Here is a 19275-nt window from a genome sequence, read left to right as displayed (position 1 = left end):
CGCGCCCCACCCCCTCATCACCACCGCGGCTAGACAGCCTCGGAGCTTGCCTCACAAAACGGGGCCCAGCATGACCGAGCTGGTTTGTAACTGGCAGCTGGCCTATTAGGGACAGGCTTGCGCTAGCTCGGAGCCTCCGTCGGGCTCCCCAGCACCCCCAACCTCCCACTGAGTGAGTCCCGGGATTTCACTGACTTTCCCCATCACCCTCAGTGAGCCTCATCTCGACCAGACCCCTCCCCCCCCCATCTCGGAGCCTTCCATTTCCTCATTGATTCCTTCACCTGCTCATTGATCCTCTCTATCTCTTTGTCTTCCACTTCTTGACCTGAGGCCCAACTACTCACTCATTGCCCTCCTTATCCTCTCGCCTTATCCTCCATCCCCTCCTTGTGTCCTCTGCTCCTTAATCGCCTTCATTGAATCCCCATCGCCCTTCCATCGCTCCCCAGAACCCCCAGTAGCTATTGCTGAGCTCCTGTCCTTTTCACAGATCGTTCTTCTAGGAGGCCCTGATGCCACCCCCCAACCCCCAGGAGCCCCCAGCATCCCAGCTTGAGGCCCTGATCTCCCCTTGAGCTATCCCCCAGGCCGCAGCCAATTCCTCCCCTAATATGCCAGGCCCTCTGCCTAGTTCTCCCATGCCTAGAAGGCACTTGCCCCATGCCTTCCTGCCTCAGTATCCAACTGGCTTTAGAGCAGGAGCTGCCCCTCTGCCCCTCGGGAGAGGCCTTTTCCAGGGCCTGTAGGGAGCTAGCGGCCTTTTAAAGCTCTTCTCCTTGGCCAGTGGCCTGGACAATAGCAATCTAACAGAGATGGTTTCTGAAGTTACAAGCCCCAAGTTTCCTCCTCTGCCGCCCCGCCCTGCGCAGCAGCTGCCCTCTGAGCTAGGCTATCCACGGTGGTGGAATCACTTTGTGCTACTTGGCATTAAAATGTAGTCTCTCGGGACTATGGCCGCTCCTTGAGAGAAGGAAGGGCAGCCCCAAGCTCTGGAAGGGCCCCATAAACGGATGGGGAAGGGAACTGACTTCCCCCATTCCATTCAGTTCAATCCACATTTGCTGAGAGCTTGGCAGGGCCTTTGGCCTAAAGGAAATAATCGCTGCCCTCTGGGGTTGGAGTTCCCTTCTGGCCCGGTTCCTGGATCTCCTTTGGGGAAGCCAGCTTGGGCTGGGTTGGGAGGGGAGGAAAAGACCCCTCAGCTTGCTCAGGCTGGCACACGGGAACCACAAAGGCATGCTTGACCTAATGGTCCCCACTGCCACCACACACCCCCTCTACTTTTCTCAAGGCTTGCATCCAGACCCAGGCAACCCAGTGGCCATGGGGGCACCTGGCTGAAGGTAGACAGTAAGAGCATTCCGAATTGACGCGAGGGAATGGCATCAGAGGAGTGGCCACCCAGTGGGAGCGTATGTCACCTTTTTGTGAATTAGCTGGGAAGGGGGCCGGAGTGACCCAAAGCTGATAAATGGCTGGGGGAAGAAGGAAATAAGCATTTTAAGGTAGTTACTGTGTTCCAGGCTTTGTGCTAAGCATTTAACAAATATTCCTTTGTTTAATCCTCCAGACAACTTTGGGACCTAGGTGTTATTATGATCCCTAGTTTACATTTGCAGAAAGAAGTGACTTGCCCAAGGTCATACAGCTACTAAGTATTATAAGCTGGATTTGAATTCTTCCAGACACCAGGCCCAATACTTTGTCCTCTAGGACATCCAGCTGGGACTTGGGGAATGTAATTGCTTTAGAGCTAAGAGGGATCTTAGAGATTGACTAGGCTGGCCCTCTCATTTTATAAGCAGGGAAACTAAGACCCCAAAAGGAGTGCCTTGCTCAAGGTCAGGAGACTTCTGAGAGTTAGCAAAAGTAAGACTGGAAGCCTAGGTCTCCTGATCTTATTCTTTGTGTGACCTTGAGCAAGTCCCTTTTCCCTGGGCCTTGATTTCCTCATCTGTAAAAGGAGAGGAGGTTGGACTGGGCCTTCTCTAATGTTCTTCCCAGCTCTAAATTCTCTAAATAAGCTTTCTCCTTTGAGCCTCAGTGAGGTAGCAAGGCCATTTGACAAAAGAAGCAAGTGAGACCCAGGAAGGTGAGGTGGAAAAGTCATTTTGGATTTGGAGTCAGAATTCAGTGTTTGAGGTTTTTTAAAAAAAATCAAACATGTACTTAGTGGAGACTGTTTGCAGGGCCCCGTGCTAAGCACTGGAGTTATAAAGGAAAAAAATGACCCAGTATCTGTCCTCAGGGACCTTCTCATTTAATAGTAATCAAGGCTGGACTTTTTAAATAGGGAACCTCCCAGGTTGGGGAGACTCCCTCTACCAATTCAGTTCAGCACCTTCTCTGAAATTCATGGTCTTAGAGCAGGGGTTGGCAACCTTTTGGCCATGAGAGCCATAAACGCCACATTGTTTAAAATGTAATTTCGTGAGAGCTATACAGTGCTCACAGTGCCGCTCCTGTAACAGCGCCTGAAAAAAAAATGGACTTTATGGCTCCTGCAGAAAGAGCCATATCTGGCCCCTCTAAAGAGCCAGATATGGCTCGAGAGCCATACATTGCCGACCCCTGTCTTAGAGGCTTGCCTAGAGCTCACGTGGCTGAGTCTGGCTCCTGGCTGCTTCTCCAGGTATACCCCAGAACCAGATTCTCATGTCTTTGGGAAATATTTTAACAAAACTGACAAAAATACAATGGGACACAGATAATGTTACTCTGTGGTTTTCCTTGAGGATCCTTAGGTATGATTAAGCAGCCTTTGGTTTCTCTTTGAGTTTGAGCCCACTGGATTAGAGCTTGGGAGGTTAAGTCATTTGCTCAGAGGTTCCATTGGACCTCTGAGACCGGAATGCCTTTCTAGGCTTTTTCTTGAGTTATTTATTTCTAATTGTTTTGGGGGCAGTCGAGGTGTGGATATGAAATGGACCCAGAAAAGTCTGGGATCTGGGTGCTTATGATGGTGATAGTGGAGAAAGCCAGCCCATGCTGTCTTGGAGAAATGGGAGTGAGCATCCCTAGCTAGGGGATCAGAGGGGACGACTTCAGGGTGGTGGTGAGCTTTGAGGCCCAAGCAGAATTCTGTGGGGCTTAGGCTGAGCCTTAGAAGCTATTCTCTTCCCCCTCTTCCCCCTCCTCCCTCCAGTCTGAAAGCTTCTTGGGGGGATGGGGGCTCTCCTGGACTTTCAACTGTGGTGGTAGCCCCCAAAGGATGTGGTCACTGGCTGGCTGATGGGGGATGGGGCTATAGGCCTGCTGCTACTGCTGCAAGAGGGGTGTTAAACTGAGCTGGGAATAAGGTCAACAAGGGAAATCAATCTAGATTTACTGAGGGAGGCCTCACTTAGTGTTAGGCATTATGTGTGTGTGTGTGGGAAGATACACAGGAAGTCTATGACTGTGGTCCCTCCCTGGCTCGAGGAAGCTTAGCTGGGTAGGTAAGACCCCTGGGACTTTCAAGAATAACAAAACAAGGCAAGAGAGACAATGGATCAGAGATTTCTAGCTGGAAGGGGCCTTAAAGGTCATCTAGTCCAGTTCACCCCTCCCCTGTTCTAGAGCTGGAGAAACTGAGTCTCTGAGGTGGCAGTCAGGATTTGAACTCAAGCCAGCTCTTTCTCTGGCACCAGCTCCCTCCAACCATATCACTGAGCACTTCCAATTCTGTCAGACACTTTCCCCACCTCCAGGGAAGCAGTCCAAGTAGTATTATCACCATTTTTTAAACTGAAGGAAGCAGTTAGGTGGTACAATGGGTGGATGTTGAGTCAAGAAGACCAGAATTCTGGGTCCAGCAGCTGGGTAGCTCAGTGGATTGAGAGTCAGGCCCAGAGGCAGGAGGTCCTGGGTTCCAATATGGCCTCACACTTCCCAGCTGTGTGACCCTGGGCAAGTCACTTGACCCCCCCATTGCCTAGCCCTTACTGCTCTTCTGCCTTGGAACCAATACACAGTCTTGATTCTAAGACAGAAGGTAAGGGTTTAAAAAAAAGAAGACCAGAATTCAAATCCAGTCTAAGATCCCTGCTTCCTCATTTTGAAAAGTGAGGGTAATAATAGCATCTACCTCCCAAGGCTGCTGTGAGGATCAGAGGAGATATTTGGCAAATGGTAGCTCTCGTTACTGTTAGGGGGAATTATTGTTATTACTCTGAGGAAGAAGAATGATTAGGATTCTTTTCAGGAGGAAACTGAGACCCAAAGAGAAGAAGGCTGTGGTCACTTGGACCTTTCGATTCTACATCCACCAGGTCCTCAGCCTGGGTTTGAATCCTGCCCCCTCGCTAAGGGCCAGATTGGTAGAGGGCCTTGAAGTTTACATTTGTCTCAGCAGTTTCCTGTAAGTGCCAAAGATGGTGATGTAGGCCAACCTTACACACTGTAATAACAGCGCCCATCTCTCTAGCGTTTAAAGTTGGCAAAAGTGCTTCATGGTATCATTTGCTCAGCGCCACAGTCTGGAGAGAGGTAATCAGTCGTCATCATCATCATCATCATCATCATCATCATCAAGACAATGTTTCTATAGTACCAGGCACAAGCCTCATCTGTCCACCCAACAATGACTTATTCCAGATCTTAGTGGAACGTCCTTGAGGGCAGGCCACGTTTTCGGTTTTGGGTCTTCCATCCTGGTTACCCAGCACGATCATTCCAGAGGCCCTGGATCAATGAATCAATGACCATTCAGTGGAATTGCAGTGGGGGAAGAGTGGAGAATAAGAGTTACTAAATGACGTCTTAGATACACATATCCATAGTGGCACACACCCGTGTATAATGTGGCTTAACAAGCCTGTAAGTGCTCTGTAAATATCAGCCGTTATCCTAAAAGGTGGACACAAATAAATATTAACGATTGTCGGAAATTGGAAGAGGGATGCCCTGCTTTCCCTGGGTGCAAGGAAGGCTTCCCAGAAGCTATTATGCTCTACCCAGAGCCTTGAACGAAGGGAGGGTGGGATTGATTTTGGAGTGTCCGGGTGAGGAGGAAGAGTGATCCAAGAACGGGGAACAGCGTGAGCCTTAAAGGCAGGGAGAGCAGAGAGGGCAGGAGGAAGACTAGGGAGGCGAGGGGAATGTCAAGGGGGATAGTGGGAAGGCTTGGCTGGAGAGGCAAGGGTAAATTGGATCGAGGAGAGTCTTGAATGACAGAGTCCAGAGTTTCGACTGTATTCAATAGGTAATAGTGAGCTCCTAAAGGGTTTTTAAATAGAGAAAGGACGTGGCCAGGCTTGAGCCTTAGGAAGATAATTTCAGCAACTGTGTGGTGGATGGATCGGAGAGAGATAGGAAACGAGGAGACCAATTTGCTGTTACAATAGTCCTGGGGAGAGGTGACGAGGGTCTGAACTAGGTGAGAGGAGTGGGAGTGAAGAGAAAGGGATGGATGTGAAGGAGATTTCAGAGGCAGCATCGACCCGATTGGCAGCTGTCTGGACGGTGGAGGGGGTGGCGCGGCAGAGGCAGAAGTCCGAGAGGGAGTGGTGGTGGTGGTGCCACCAAGAGAGCTGAGGAGGCCAGGAAGGGGAGCTGTTTGGGGTGGGAAGAGTCAGATCTGTCTTGGTCACTTTCTGTGCGAGGTGCTGGCTGCCTGACGTCAGGCATCCTGGCAGGGATGTCCATCGGGGAGGGGGGAAAGGAAGCACTAGAGGTCAAACTGGCTACGTAGATTGGGGGAAGCATCTGTGTAGAGGGGAGAGGAGAAGCTGTGATCCTGAATAAGAACGATCTCCAAGCACCTGTTTGGGTCCCTGGACCAAATACTCTGAGAGATACAGGAGAAGCCTTGGAAGGTACGGTCCTCGCTTTGCAGAAGCTGGGGTGGGGTGGAGGACAGCATTAACATACCTGAACTACTAGGAGAAATCCCTTTATGAAGATCTGTGGTGTGGGAGTAGGAATCCTCAGAGCAGTCATCCTGGGACATGGGGAGGGGGGTGGACTCAAAAGGCAGGATCCCCTGCTCTCCCTACCCCATCCCCCAAGCTGTTACTATTTTCTCCAGTTCCCAGGGGAGAGGCTTGGTCCATGCCTTTGGAGGGAGGTTGGGGGAGGTGGGTCCCCAGGCTTTCCCAGGGTAACATCTCAGCCCTGAAAGCAGAGCAGCTGCCAACAACCAGGGGGCTCCAGGCCAGGGCATCTTGTCTCCCTGTTTGCCAGTCCTCTCTGGGCAAGTTCAAATAATGGGGTTGGGGCAGGCTTTTAGTCCAGTCCCTGGCCAGCATAGATCTTTCCTCCACTGGAGTCTGGGGGGCAAATTCTGACCGACTCTGCCAGCTGGCTTCCAGTGGGCCCACTGTGCAGGCCTTCCCAGCTCTCCCAGAATCCCAATTTCTCCACTTGTGTCTTCTGTTGGCCCAGAGTACATGCAGCTTGGGGGAGGAAAAGGGCTGTGCTCCAGCTGGGGTGGGGGAGATGGAGGCTGCTGGCCAAAGGGGCAAGGTCTTTTCTAGAGAAAGGAAAGTGGGAGGCAGTAGGGGGAGAGAAGAAAAAAGATAAGGGAGGAGGAGCTAGAGAGGGGAGGGGAGAAGAGCCTGAAGCTTTCCCTTAGGGAGGAGGTTTGCAGGGTCTTCCTTATTTCTCTGGGTCAGGGGCCCCCCAGCCAGGGCTGCTCTCAGTAAACATTTGTTAAATGAAAGCATTTCCCTTCTTTTCCCTTCTCTGCCTTTGCCTTCCTTTGTCTGACTCAACCCCCTCTTCCCTCTCATTTGTCCATCTCTACATTTTTCTGTTTCCTCTTCCTCATCTGCCCCTTCTCTCTCTCTTTCTCTTCCTTCCTTCCTTCCATCTCTCTTTTATCTCTTCTGATCTATCTCTTGTGGTGGAGAGCAGAAGATGAATTCAGAAGACCAGGCTTCTAGACTTTGCTAAGTCTGGAAACCGGCACCTTGGGCAAATAACTTCCTCTCTCTGGGCTTTAGTTTCCTCTTCTGTCTGATCAAGAAATTAGACTTGATGATAGCTTTGAACTCTGCCAACTCTGCCAGTCCTTCCTCCATTCCTCCCTTCCTCCCTCCCCCCTTTCCTTCCTTCCTTCCTTCCTTCATCTTTCCTGGTTCCTTCTCCTCCCACCTCCTCTTGGTGGTCCTCAGGAATAACCATGGGGAAAGTGAATTCTCAGCCTTCTCTCTCTTCTCCCCAGGTCTTTCCAGCCAGTTGAGTCCTGCCCAGCATGCTACCCTGATCACAGGGCAGGTTTACTTACAGCTCCAAGTTTGCCAGTGTGACTCACTCAGCCCAGAAGATCTCAAAGCTCCCGAGGACCCCTTCTCAGTGGCCTTGGCAGGAGGCAGCATGGCTACTGCCGTCCAGAGCAGTGAACTGGTCTTTGAGTTTGCCAACAGCGGGATGGAAGAGATCCAGCAGGTGTATATATATATATAGGCGTGACTCTGGGGGCATCAGGGATAGTGCCCCCAACAAATACCCTTTCTTCATTGGGAGTGTCCCACCTTGAGGTAGAATGTTTAGGCTCTCAGGCCGTTGCTCCAGGGTGCCCTGATCCCTGCCAATTCTACCTTCCTTTCTTGCTCCCCCTCCCCCTCATTCCTAGCTCTTCTGTCGAGGCTGAGAGGAACTCCAGTGTCCCACCCCCACCCCTGGTGATAGGCAGCTAGGCCTGAATCCAGCCAACTCTCTTCTATTCCCCATCTCAAAGTCTGCTTGGGAAGCCAGTATGAGTGCATATAGAGAAGGATCCACCCTGGGCTGGAGAAGTGAGAAGGAAGGAGGCTGCCTCTTCGGGGCCAGAGTCCAGTGTATACATACATGGAGCACCTTTTGGGACCTTCCCTCCTGCCCTTCTCCATAGCTAGCACCCAAGGGAAGTGGATATTTTTTCACAAAAGTGCAGAGAGGGCAGCAACTCTGGGCTGGGGGAAGTCAGGAAGGACTTCCTGGAGGAGGGGTGTGTGTATGTGTGTGTGTATGTGTATTTTCAGCTGTCCCTTTCCCTCCACAGCTGGACGATCCCTCTGTATTCCCAGCTGTCATTGTGGAGCAGTTACCCTGCCCAGAACTGCTGCACCTATACTCGGGCCTCGACCGCGATGAAGTTTCCAACGGCATCATGGCAGATCGGGACCTGGGGGTGGCCGAAGGACAGATCCTGGAGGGAGGCCTTGTGGTGTCAGGTCCATCCTCTTTGGGGCTGGGACTGGGGCAGCTTCAGGGAAGAAAGAGGGGGAGGGGGCTGGAGGGGGGGCAGCATGTGCAAAGAAAAACTTTGGTGACTGCTTTCCATTGGCTTCTTTCTACCTCCATGCTGGGCAGGAGATAAACTGGTGGAGAAGGGATAGATAGACTCTTAGGAAGTGAGTTCAATCCAGGAGGACTTCCTGGGTGAGGCTGGCAACCTTTCTTTAAGCCAACTTTTCTCAAAGCGTAGAGGACCCAGGGCCAGGACCAATAGTCCACGGAAGGCGTGGAGAGAGGAGGGCCACATACAAGCATATTCCTCCCTCCCTTTCTCCTGTGATGTGGGAGGGAATTGTTTCTCGCTTCCAATAAGAGATGAAGCTAAAAAGTTCTGTAGGGTAATGAGATAGAAATGAATGGAAGGCTGGCCCACCCACTAAGGGTGGTTAGGGTTAGGGAACCCTCAAGGGACCAAGAGATGCACTGGGGGAGGAGGGGCGGGCAGTCCTGTGCTCATCCTTGTGGGGGATACAAAAGTATCATGAGGTGGTCCGGGCCCTCAGGGAGCTGCCAGTCTAACTGAGGAGACAAGACTCATGAAACAGAACAGTATTGTGTCAGTTGGCTTAGTGTGGTGAAAAGAGCACTGGATTTGGCATCAGAGACTTGAGTCCCAGCTCTGCTGCTAGCTGGGTGGCCATGTTAACACCCCCAGGCTTCAGTTTCTCCATTTGTAAGATAAGGGCCTTATGTGGCCTCTGTAGCCCCTTTCAGCTCTACCATTTTTGATCCCATCCAATAAGAGTTAGGGCGGGGCTGGGCAGGGAAGGCTTCATAAGGGGCACGAAGCTGGAAAGGGTTTGAACCAGTATAGAAATGGGAACAAGCACGGGGCATGTAGAACTTTTGAACAGAGTTGAGAGGAGTGAGGAGAGAAAGTTGGAAAGGGAAAATGTTGGGACAGTCAGGGGCCTTAGACTCCTATAGTCTAAAACTCCCTGTTCTTCAGGCAGCTGGGGAATGGAAGAGGTGGGATTTGAACCTAGGACCTCTGACTCCAAATCCATTGCTCTCCCACTATTCTACTTAGGTGATGACCACAGCTTCCCTCAGACTGTCCCTCAGGACTCTGCCAGAGACCCAAGGGGTTGAATCCAATGATGTTCTAGCATAGGGCTTCCCATGGCTCCTCTCCCCATTGGGCCTCATGGCATCTTCTTAGCTCTCAGGGTTCTTCCTGCCAAGCTTTTCCACTGGCTGGGCCTGTACCCCATATGAATCTCTCTTCACTTCCCCCAATTTCCCTCCCATCAGACGATACCAGCCCACCTGTCATGGCCACTGAAGTCCTGCTGGACGTAGAGGCCCCCAACAACATACTGGATGAAAGTCGAATGTGTGAGTTGCAATCTTCTTCTCTCTAGAAAATCCCAAAGAGCAGAGAGGCAGTAGGGTACTGGAGAGAGAGGGCTAGACTGGGGAGTCAGAGGCCCTGGGTTCAAATTCCAACTCTGCTACTTCTCAGCCACATGACCTTGGGCAAGTCTCTTCCTTCTCCAGGCCCCCTTCTGTAAGTCAAGGATAATAATCTTACTGGTCCCTGCTCTGGCTGGAGGGCTGGAAAGGATGTGTTAACACTGCTTGGGAAGCCAGGAGCCCATCACAGTGCTGTTTCCTCCCCTGTCCCCCAGGAGTGGGTCTTCATCCTGGTCTGAGATCTTCCTCAGAGCACATGCTCTGTTGCTCATGGTCAGGGGAGCAGCAGGATGCCCCTTGCCAGGGAGGGATGGGAGAACAGGCTTCTAGACTGAGCCTTGCCCCTTACTTGATAGATGATGATAGATGACCTTGGTCAAGTCTCTTTCGGTCCCTTGGCCTCAGTGGCCTCCTTTCCTCACCACTCTAAAAGGAATAAAGGTAGCTATTGCTCTAGCTGAGGACAGTGTGGCCCCCTGGCTGTTTCGAGGCAGGAGTGGAGGGTGGTTGGCTTCTATCGATGCACATGTCATCAGAATCAGGGCCTGACTAGGCCAGTCAGTCATCAGACACTTATTACCCACTTAGGATATACCAGAAGCAGTATTAACCGGAGCTACAAAGGAAGGCAGTATGTGTGTGTCCCTCCCATAGTCCTGTGGGGGAGACAATATACATAGATCATATACGCAGGGTACGTAGCAGGTCATCTTAGGGAATTAGTGGAGGGGGGTGGAATAGGAAAGGCCAATTCCCTCCCGTTATAGAGGGCAGAAAGAGATCCAGAAGGGATAAGAGATTTGCCTAAGGTCACATGGCTAATATATAGCAGAGCTGAGACTTGAACTCTGGCCCTCTTGTAGCAGTCCCAAGCTCTATTATACCAAATTGTCTCCCTTGCCTTGGCCTAAGGGCTGTGTGAGCGACTCTGAGGGCTACTCCATATGTGGTTGTTCGTGCGAACTTTGAGGGCACTGGATGCCACCATCCTTGGGGGTTAGGGGTCCTCTCCCTGTCCTGGGCCCCAACTCAGGCCTCCTGGGCCTTTCTTCTTTCAGTCTGTGGTCCTGGACTGTTCACCGAACAGGACTCCTCAGGGGCATTTGCAAACTGTGTTCTTTCCACCTCTTCGGGGGCAGACATCTCCACCAGCGGGAGCGGGAGTATCGAGGGGTTCTCCATTCAGGAGGACAGCTCCGTGGACACAGGCCTTGGGAGACCTCTGCCAGTGAGGTCCAAGAAGAAAGGTAAGGGCTTTTGTTTGGGGAGAGGGCAGGGCCAGCCTTACTCACAGGTGGCTGCAAGTTTGGCAAGGGGTGCACATAGCTCCCTCCTGGCCTGCCACAGTGCCTGAAAGGCCACCATTAGCACCACTCTTTCTGGCTTTCTTAAGGCACTGAGTTTTAGCTGGGAGGATGGGATGGGGTGTCCCCAGGGCGACAACACAGGTGCTATTCTGGTACCTGTTGTCACTTCAAGCCCTGAACGAGGTGGCTTTAGCTTACTCCTTGAGTAACTCTTTATGTTTCAGCTGAACTGGCCCCCTTGCTGTTGCCTGTACAGGAAGGACAGCCTATCTCTTGGGGCTTTTCCAGCCTGGACTACCCTCACTCCTTGGGTGTGTGACCTTCTCCCTTTCCAGGGAGTTCCAACTTTTAGGAACTGGAAATCTCTCTGTATTCCCTTATTTGTATATGGGTTTGAATTCCCTGGAAAGCTGGAAACTCTTTGGGGGTAGAGATTATTTGGTTTTTGTCTTGGCATTCCTAGTGCCTACCACAGTATTCCCTTGAATAGTAGGTGAGTAATAAATCCTTAATGAATTTAATTATGTTCAGGGATAAGTAAGTCACTTAACGTCTCCAGGTCTCAGTTTCCTTTTCTGCAGAGTAGAACGAATACCTGCCAGGGCTTTTGTGAGTAACATGATTTGGAATATACACAGTAGTGAATCAGTCAGACATTTGGTTAAGTAGAGTCTTGGTCTTGTAAGGAGCAGACCTGAGTTCAAAGCCTGATCTCACATATTTGCCTTCCTGGGCTTCATTTTCCTACCATATGAGATGTAGAAGTTGAACTAAGTGACCTCTGAGGTCATTTTCAATTTTACAGCTTGTGATTCCCTATTATCTCCATGGCCCTCCGTTTCTGGGCAATCAGAAGGATTATAGAATGTTGGAGCTGGCAGGTGCTTGGAGATCATATCTAAAGGCAGAGTCTGACACAGACCTGGCTAGGTGGGTTTGACTATCCTCTGCTTTCTCCTGGAGTCCTGCCTCGCCTAAGGAGTCTGTGGATGGATTCTGGGGCAGGCAGGGGGGTGTTGTCTGTGAGTTTGGATGGGAAAAAAATGAGATCTTTCTTTTTACTAATCTCTTTCTGAAAGTTAGTGGCTCCTCCAGTTATTTACGAGCCTGCTTTTGAGAAGGAGAACATAGGCGTTGCCATATTGCCTGCCGTAACAGCCCAGGCTACCAAAAAGGTTTCCCAGATATGTGTTTACAGCCACAGTCCTGATCCTGCATCACGATTCCATATTGCAGGGATTCCCGACTCTTCATGGTCCTCAGCCCCCTTGGCTTCATTCAACCTTCCTCTCTCTCCCCTATTTTACTTGAAAGGAAGGAAATCCTCGCGTTTTCTATGCATAAGAACATTCAAAAAACAGATATTGCTCTTAGTAGGCTGCTGATTTTATTAGGTCTTCTCCATAAAATCTGGCCAACTTTTAGCCCAGCGGTGCACATGTCCCCAATGGGGAATGCTGGCCTGTTGGCCACTTCAGCTCCTGTGTGTGTGTTCCAGAAATATCTCCGATTCCATACATCCCAAAGAGAACTCATTATCTTTCCCCCCAAAGCCTCCCCTTTTCCGAGGCATTGCTATCCTTCCAGGCACTCAGGTTCAGAACGTCTGAGTCATCTTCAATACTTCCCTTTCTCTCACCCCCTCAGATCCAATTAGTTGCCAAGCGTTGTCAATCCTGCCTCCACATCTCTCACACAGCGTGAGCCCCTCCTCCCCTCCCCCTGGCCCAGCTCGGGCCCTCAGCTCCTCTCCTCTCCCGATTGCAGCAGGCTCTTAATTGGTCTCCCTCCCTCCCTCCCTTCGGTGGCTCCTCTCTCCGATCCTTCTGACGCACAGCTGCCAAATTGATATTCCTAAGGCACTGGTCTCACTGTGTTACTCTGTAGCTCAAGAAACTCCCATGGTTTTTCTTGCCTTGAGGATAAAGCACAAACCCCTTGGTCTCCCTCTTCTAACCTTCCCCGTTCTGGCTGCAGGCTACTTTTCCAGGCTTACTGCACAATTCTCTGTCTCACACTCAGCGTTCTGGACAAACGGCCATTACCCTGCCTTCTGTCTCTCGTCTCAGTGCCTCTGCAGAGGCTTCGGGTGTCCCCCCTGCTGCCACGTGTGTGACCCACTCATTTCTCACCTTTGTTTCATAAACCCTCCACCCAGGAACCCAAACTCCTTTTCCTTCAGTTGCCAATGTACTACCTGTGGAAATGACTTTCCATATGTTCTGTAGTCAATTTTCGATCTATTTGTCCCTTCCCTACCATGCCCGCCCCCCAGCAAAACGTCAACTCTCTGAGATTTCCTGTCCCTGGTTTGGCCATTGGCTTTTTGATTCCTGGTGCCCAGTGCCCTGGGAGGGGGCCTGGCATAAAGAAATAATACTACTAATCATTAATACTTGTTGGAATGGATTGGATTGGGTTGGCCATGAGCAAATCCCTTTCCTCTTCGCAGCTTGTTTCTTACTCTGTAAGGTGACACCTAGGTGGTGTAGCAGATAGAGTGTTGGGCTTGGAATCAGGAAGACTCCTCTTCCCGAGTTCAAATCTGGACCACGTGACCCCGGGCAAGCCACTTAACCCTGTTGGCCTCAGTTCTTCATCTGTACAATGAAAGAGAGAAGCAAAGAAAGGGAGAGACAGAGAGAGAGAGAGAAAGAGAAAGGCTTTAACCCTCAAGTAGCCCTGGGTTGCTGATGTATTTACAAGTCAGTACAGAGGGAGGCCAATGTGTAAGAAGCTTATGGAGCCTGGTAAAAGCTGGCCTTGGGGTTGGGACATTATGGAAGGAAGTGAGAGTGGGAGAAGCTGCAAGGTATATGGGCCAAGTCGGGGCTCATCTGTGTCCATTTTGGGTCCCTGCTAGGTTCAGGGGCACTCGGACACTGTTCTCATCCTGCTCTTCCCATCCATCTTTCCCGTTACAGTCCAGAAAGCAAAAGCACCCCGATGTCCCTCACCAGTCAGTGAGCCCAGTGTTCCCATCCGGAAGAAGTCCAAAGACGGCAAAGGTACAAATTGCTTGCTCTTTAGCCTTCGCCTTCTGACACTGGGAGGCCGGAAGGTAGGGAAGCTGGAGACGTGGCCCCAGTTCTTGGAGAGGCCCTCGTTTGATGAGGAAGATACTATCCTTAGAGAGTCTCTAGTAATGTGGGGGCGAGAAAAGCACTGTGCCCATCCTCAGGAGCCCCTCGGTCTGGTGAGGGGAGGAGGCATCGTGCCTTCCTGCCTACCTTCAGAGAGCCTCGGGTCTGATGGGGGAGTCCTGCTCTCTTCTGTGACTCCTACTGCTCCTTGTTCCAGGGAATACCATCTACCTTTGGGAGTTCCTGCTTGCTCTCCTGCAGGACAAGAACACTTGCCCCAAATACATCAAGTGGACCCAGCGTGAGAAGGGCATCTTCAAGCTTGTGGACTCCAAGGCTGTGTCAAAGCTTTGGGGGAAGCAGAAAAACAAGCCAGACATGAACTATGAGACAATGGGGCGAGCACTGAGGTAAACCCGTGGGGGGCCCACATCCCAGCATCACCGAGCTGTTTTCCCTCATGCCCTACGACAACCTTTCCTGCTTTGGGCCTTTCCTTTTGCCCTACAGGGACATGGGATATGCCCTTCTCCCCAGGTCCCTAGGGCCTCGGCTTCCCTCACCTTTCAGGAGGGAAGCTCCTTACAGCTGCAGCTAGTCTCTCTCCCAGCGAGCACCTGGGTAGTTCCCTAGATGAGCAAATGGGACTCCACTGGCCTCTGCTTTCCTTAAAGGAGAAAGTGGATGGGAAGTGCTTTATAAATTTCAAAGCAATGGAAACGGGCCCTGTTATTCATTGGACCAGGCTGCTGGTGTCTTTAGTTTAGGAAAGTTCTGGTGAGGAAGCCTCACCTCTTCTAACATGCCCATTGATATATGCCTTTGTGCAGGGCTTCTTTACCTTTTGGGGTCTCAGCCCCTGGGCAGCCCACCCGTCTGGGGAAGCCTATGGACCCCTTTCTCAAAATCAGGTTTTGAAATGCAGAAATGAAAACCCAGAGGAGTCCCAAGGAAGCCATATGTTAAGATCACACAGACCTTTGAACTCTGCCCACAGCCCCCTTACCTGGGGCAGGAGGGGAGTAAATGGACCCCTGTTAGGAATTCTACAGAGAGTTGCCTAGGGTACTACTGAGAGGTTAAGGCACTTGCCCAAGGTCTCAGAGCCTGGACCTGTCAAGAGGAGAGAGTTGGGGATTAGGGCACGTGCTCCATTTTCCTCCAGAGTAGTAATCATAATAATAGGAGGAATATTCTCATATAGTAAGATTAGAGAACATTATGTTATAATAATGTTACTTTATTGGAGAATATATTTGGGAAATCTCTTTGCCAACTTGGCTTCCAAATACCTTGGAATAATAATAATAACAATAATAAGATCTTATTATTATTATTGTTATTATTATTATTTCCAAGGACTTTAGAGGTTGAGCCAGTGAAGAGCTTTCCTGGCCACTGGCACGGCAGCTCAGGTATGGAAAGTTCATGGTTCAGTATCTCTCTCCCTGCCAACTGTTTCCTGTTGCCCCCAGATATTATTATCAGAGGGGCATCCTCTCCAAGGTGGAAGGGCAGAGGCTGGTGTACCAGTTCAAGGAGATGCCCAAGGACCTGGTGATAATCGAAGATGAAGAAGGTGAAGAGGCCAATGCAGAACTCCAACAGACCCCACCTCCACGCCGAGCTGCTTCGAAGGCTTCAGCCCGGCCTGCCACCCAGCAAAAGAAGGATCCTCTTGGGGAGGCTTTGCAACAAGGACCGCAGGCGGCGCTGAGCCTGCAAGCAGTGGCCCAGGAGAGCTCGGCTGCTGCCGTCGCCGCCGTTGCCGCCGCAGCGGCTATGGCAGCCCCTTCTGGCGAGGCTCGTGGGACTCTGGCCCGCACAGTCAGGTAAGCTCCTTGGTGCTCTTTATGACTCGGTCCTGCTGGAAGGACGCCGAGTCCAGTTGCCTCCATGACTGCTTTATGACTGTGATCTCATTTGCTCATTGAAACAGCCTGGAAAAGTCAGGGAGGCAGGTGTTAGTATATGGATAGAGAAACTGAGGCACAGAAAGAGAGAGGCGAATTGGCCAAAGTCACACACTGCTAGTCGATGGCAGCACCACTGGGATCAGAGCTGAAGTACTGTTCACCAGCGTGCTGCTTTGAGAACAAGGGCAGGCCTGGGACCTGGGGCTCTCTGAGATGAGAAAGCCTCCCCTGAACTGGACCTCTCTCCTCCAGAGGCCAGGCCGTTGCTGCTTTCCCTCACCCAAGGCAAAAACCAGCAGAGAAGATTGGCTTTCCTGCTTCCTCCCTGGGAAGCCCTTTGGCCAGAGAAGGGTTACTCTCTTGGGAGCTTGGGAACCTTGGCTTCAGACCCTCCCCAGCCAGACTAAGATGTCTCATGCCTTTTGGAGTTGTAACTGCCTCTAGAGAGCTGCCCAGAGCACTGAGGGATGTAGTGATTTGCTCAGGCTCGCAAAGCTCAGATGTGTCAGGGATGGGCCTCGAACCCCGATCTTTCTGGCTCTGAGCCCCATGTGCTCATGTCCCATATGTCTTCTTTAACTTGGAGAATTTCATTTAATTCATCAAACATCAGTTGAACCCAGGCTGTGTACAAACCCCAGTGCTAGGCTCCCAGGGCCACCCCCAGTTGGGATAGGCCCTGGTTTCTGTCCTCAAGTAGGTCACAGCTTCGTAGTGGGGGCTAAGACCCAGCCCCAGCCTAGTGGAAAGATCCCTGGTACCGGAGTCAGAGGACCTGAGTTTAAATCCCATCTTTGCTGTTAGTGCCTGTATGACATTGGGTGAGTCATTTCCCTTTTTCTGAGCCTCATTTTCCCCATCTAGAAAATGGGAGAGCTGGACTAGACAACAGACAATAATTAATGTCTCTTAGAGCTTGCGATCTATGATAATATAATGCCTTCTAACCTTTAATTAACGGCCCTATGGAAAGGCCACCAGGAGAAAGGGGTCACCTTCCTGGAGAAGGGGCATCTGAGTTCCACTTGAAAAGAAGGTAGTAGGGGACATCTCGATTGCTCAGTGGTTGGAGTGCCAGACCTAGAGTTGGGAGGACCTGGGTTCAAATCTGGCCTTAGATACTACCTAACTGTGTGACCCTAGGTGAGTCACTTAACCTTGTTTGGCTAGCCCTTGCCTTCCTGTCTTAGAGTTACTAAGACACAAAGAAAGGGCTTTAAAAAAGAAGGTAGTAATTAGACAGGTGAAGAGAGGAAGGGGAGGAGGGAGGGAAGGAGGGAGAGAGGACATTGCAGGCTTAGGGAATGTCTTAGGCATGTGTTTAGGGGAGGTAAATTAGAGAGCATGTTTGGGGGTTAGGCGGGAGTCCAGCTTGGCTCCCCCAGGCCCAGGGCTGCCCCCTGCCTTATTGCAGCTTCTTTTCTCTCTTCTCAGTGCGTCTTTGGTTTCTAACAACGGTGGAGTGTCTGCAGCAGGAGCCAGCTCGGGCTTAGGAGCCCTGACCCTTCAGACCATCCCACTGGCCACAGTGCTGGCCAGTAGCTCCTCAGCCACCTCAGCAGCCTCACCCCAAATTGTCCTCCAGGGTGTCCCTTCAGCCTCAGCCTTCAAGGACATTGTCACCCTGCAGGCTGCCTTTCCTCTGGGATCTAGCTTCCCAGAGGGCTCAGCCACAGCAGGGCGTCCATTTGTCCTTAGCGGCCTCCCATCGTCGGCCCTTGGGTCTGCCTCCAGGCCCCCAGGGACCCTGGTTGCTGCCATCATTAGGACTCCAGGAGTGAAGGAGGCACTTCCCGGGCCCCCTTCCTACCTGCAGGGTGTCGTTGCTGACGAGGTCCTGGGGCAGCCTCAGCTGCTTCAGATGCAGGCACTTCTAGAGCACTCTCAGCCCCAGGAAGCCCCGGGGATGCCAGTGCTGCCCCAGACCCCCACCAGCTGCCCTTCTGTTGGCCTGACCCCCGTGGCTGAACTGGAACTTGCCACCAGCCCAGGGGCCCTGCTGGTAACTGAGCCCAACCTGGCACAATCAGGAATGGTGCTGGCTGGAGCCCTGGGCCCTTTCCAGGAGCCCAGGACTGGAGCCGAAGGAGGGAGGGGAGAAGGGGAGCTCTGAAGTGAGGGATTCCTGGCCCTCTGGAGAAGGACTCCTCAAGGGAGCTCCACCCACCGGTCAAGTGCCAGGGCCATCTCTAGGTGAATCTCTTCTTAAGGCTGCCATCTTGAATGGAACCCTCCTCTTCCCCTCTCCCTGGTGCTTGCTTTGGAGTCACCTGGGGGAGCCCAGCAGAGAAGCCAAGGGCGCCACCAGGCATGGGGTGGAGAGGGAGCTCTCCACCATCAGCCTTATTGTTTCTGCCCAAGCCCCACTGGGACCCTTTGTGTTCAAGAACTTGGCCCTTAAAACCTTGCTGCATCTGGGAGAGGCCTCCTCAGTTTTGCCAACCAGGGCCTGCCTACTGCCTAGAAGCAGCAAGGGATAGTGTGGGAGCGCTGGATTTAGAGCCACATTACGTGACTTCATATCTTAGCTCTCCCACTCACTAACTCTGTGACCTTGGGCAAGTCCCTTCACCTTACTGAGCCTCAGTTTCCTTATCTGTAAAATGAGGGGTTGGACTAGATAATCTCGAAGGCCCCCCTCTAACAGTAGATATCCTCTGATCCTTGAATGCCAGCAAGAAGCCAATGAAACCGTCACCAGCCCTTTGCCATTTTTGACCAGAATTAGTTGGGCATCCCTGGAGCCACGCCCTTGGGCTTCAGGGCCATTCAGACACAAGCACCTTTCCGAGAGTGGTTCAAGTAGCCGGGAGGAAGCCTGTGCCCACACAAACCCTGTCCCCCTGGCTGGGCAGCGCTAACTCCCGGTGCTGTTTCTGTTGCCCTGACAAGACTGTGAGCTCCTTGGGGGGGGGGGGAGGGGAAAAGAGAAAGCTTTCGGGGTGGGACATGGGGCCCTGCTCCACGGCCAGTCATTGCTAAATCAAACTGGCTTCCAGCGGAGTCAACTTGCTGGAATCAGCTTCTTCATCACCATTCCCTGCACCGAGGGACATAGTGGGTCCCTGGGGTAGCTTGGGAGCTTTGTCTGTGTGTGCTTGTGTGTCTGTCTATGTGCCCGCTCACATGCATGCACTTAGGTGCTCAAGTCTGTAGAAACCAGCATGGCTTAGTGGCAGAAGGCCTGGATTTGGAATTCAAATTCTGGCTCTCCCACTTCCTCTGTGATCCTGGGCCAGTCACTGCCCTTCTCTGGGCCTCATTTTCTTCCTCTGAAAAACAGGAAGAACAATACTTACACTACCTACCTCCCAGAGGTGTTGTAAGGAGAGCCCTTCGTAAGCTCGAAAG

At 51.7% G+C, this 19275-nt stretch overlaps 1 protein-coding gene across 1 annotated transcript; it reads left to right on the top strand.

Moving 5' to 3' along the window:
• The first annotated feature begins 7299 nt into the window (after positions 1-7299).
• Positions 7300-18037, top strand: ELF4 (E74 like ETS transcription factor 4). The gene is made up of 8 exons (XM_044682482.1): positions 7300-7371; positions 7967-8138; positions 9457-9540; positions 10677-10865; positions 13850-13933; positions 14226-14418; positions 15484-15840; positions 17359-18037. The coding sequence occupies exons 1-8, from the start codon at positions 7300-7302 to the stop codon at positions 18035-18037; spliced, it is 1830 nt and encodes a 609-aa protein (XP_044538417.1).
• Positions 18038-19275: the final 1238 nt, after the last annotated feature.

The sequence above is a fragment of the Gracilinanus agilis genome, chromosome X (genome assembly GCF_016433145.1).
Source record: "Gracilinanus agilis isolate LMUSP501 chromosome X, AgileGrace, whole genome shotgun sequence".
NCBI lineage: Eukaryota > Metazoa > Chordata > Mammalia > Didelphimorphia > Didelphidae > Gracilinanus > Gracilinanus agilis.
This window is presented reverse-complemented; position numbering and strand designations above follow the sequence as displayed.

Bases quoted from the DNA above. Each gene is read 5' to 3' on its own strand.
- ELF4 (XM_044682482.1), top strand. From the start codon at position 7,300: ATGGCTACTGCCGTCCAGAGCAGTGAACTGGTCTTTGAGTTTGCCAAC. The intron at 14,419-15,483 runs GTAAACCCGTGG...TGTTGCCCCCAG, and splicing joins ACAATGGGGCGAGCACTGAG to ATATTATTATCAGAGGGGCA. The intron at 15,841-17,358 runs GTAAGCTCCTTG...CTCTCTTCTCAG, and splicing joins ACTCTGGCCCGCACAGTCAG to TGCGTCTTTGGTTTCTAACA.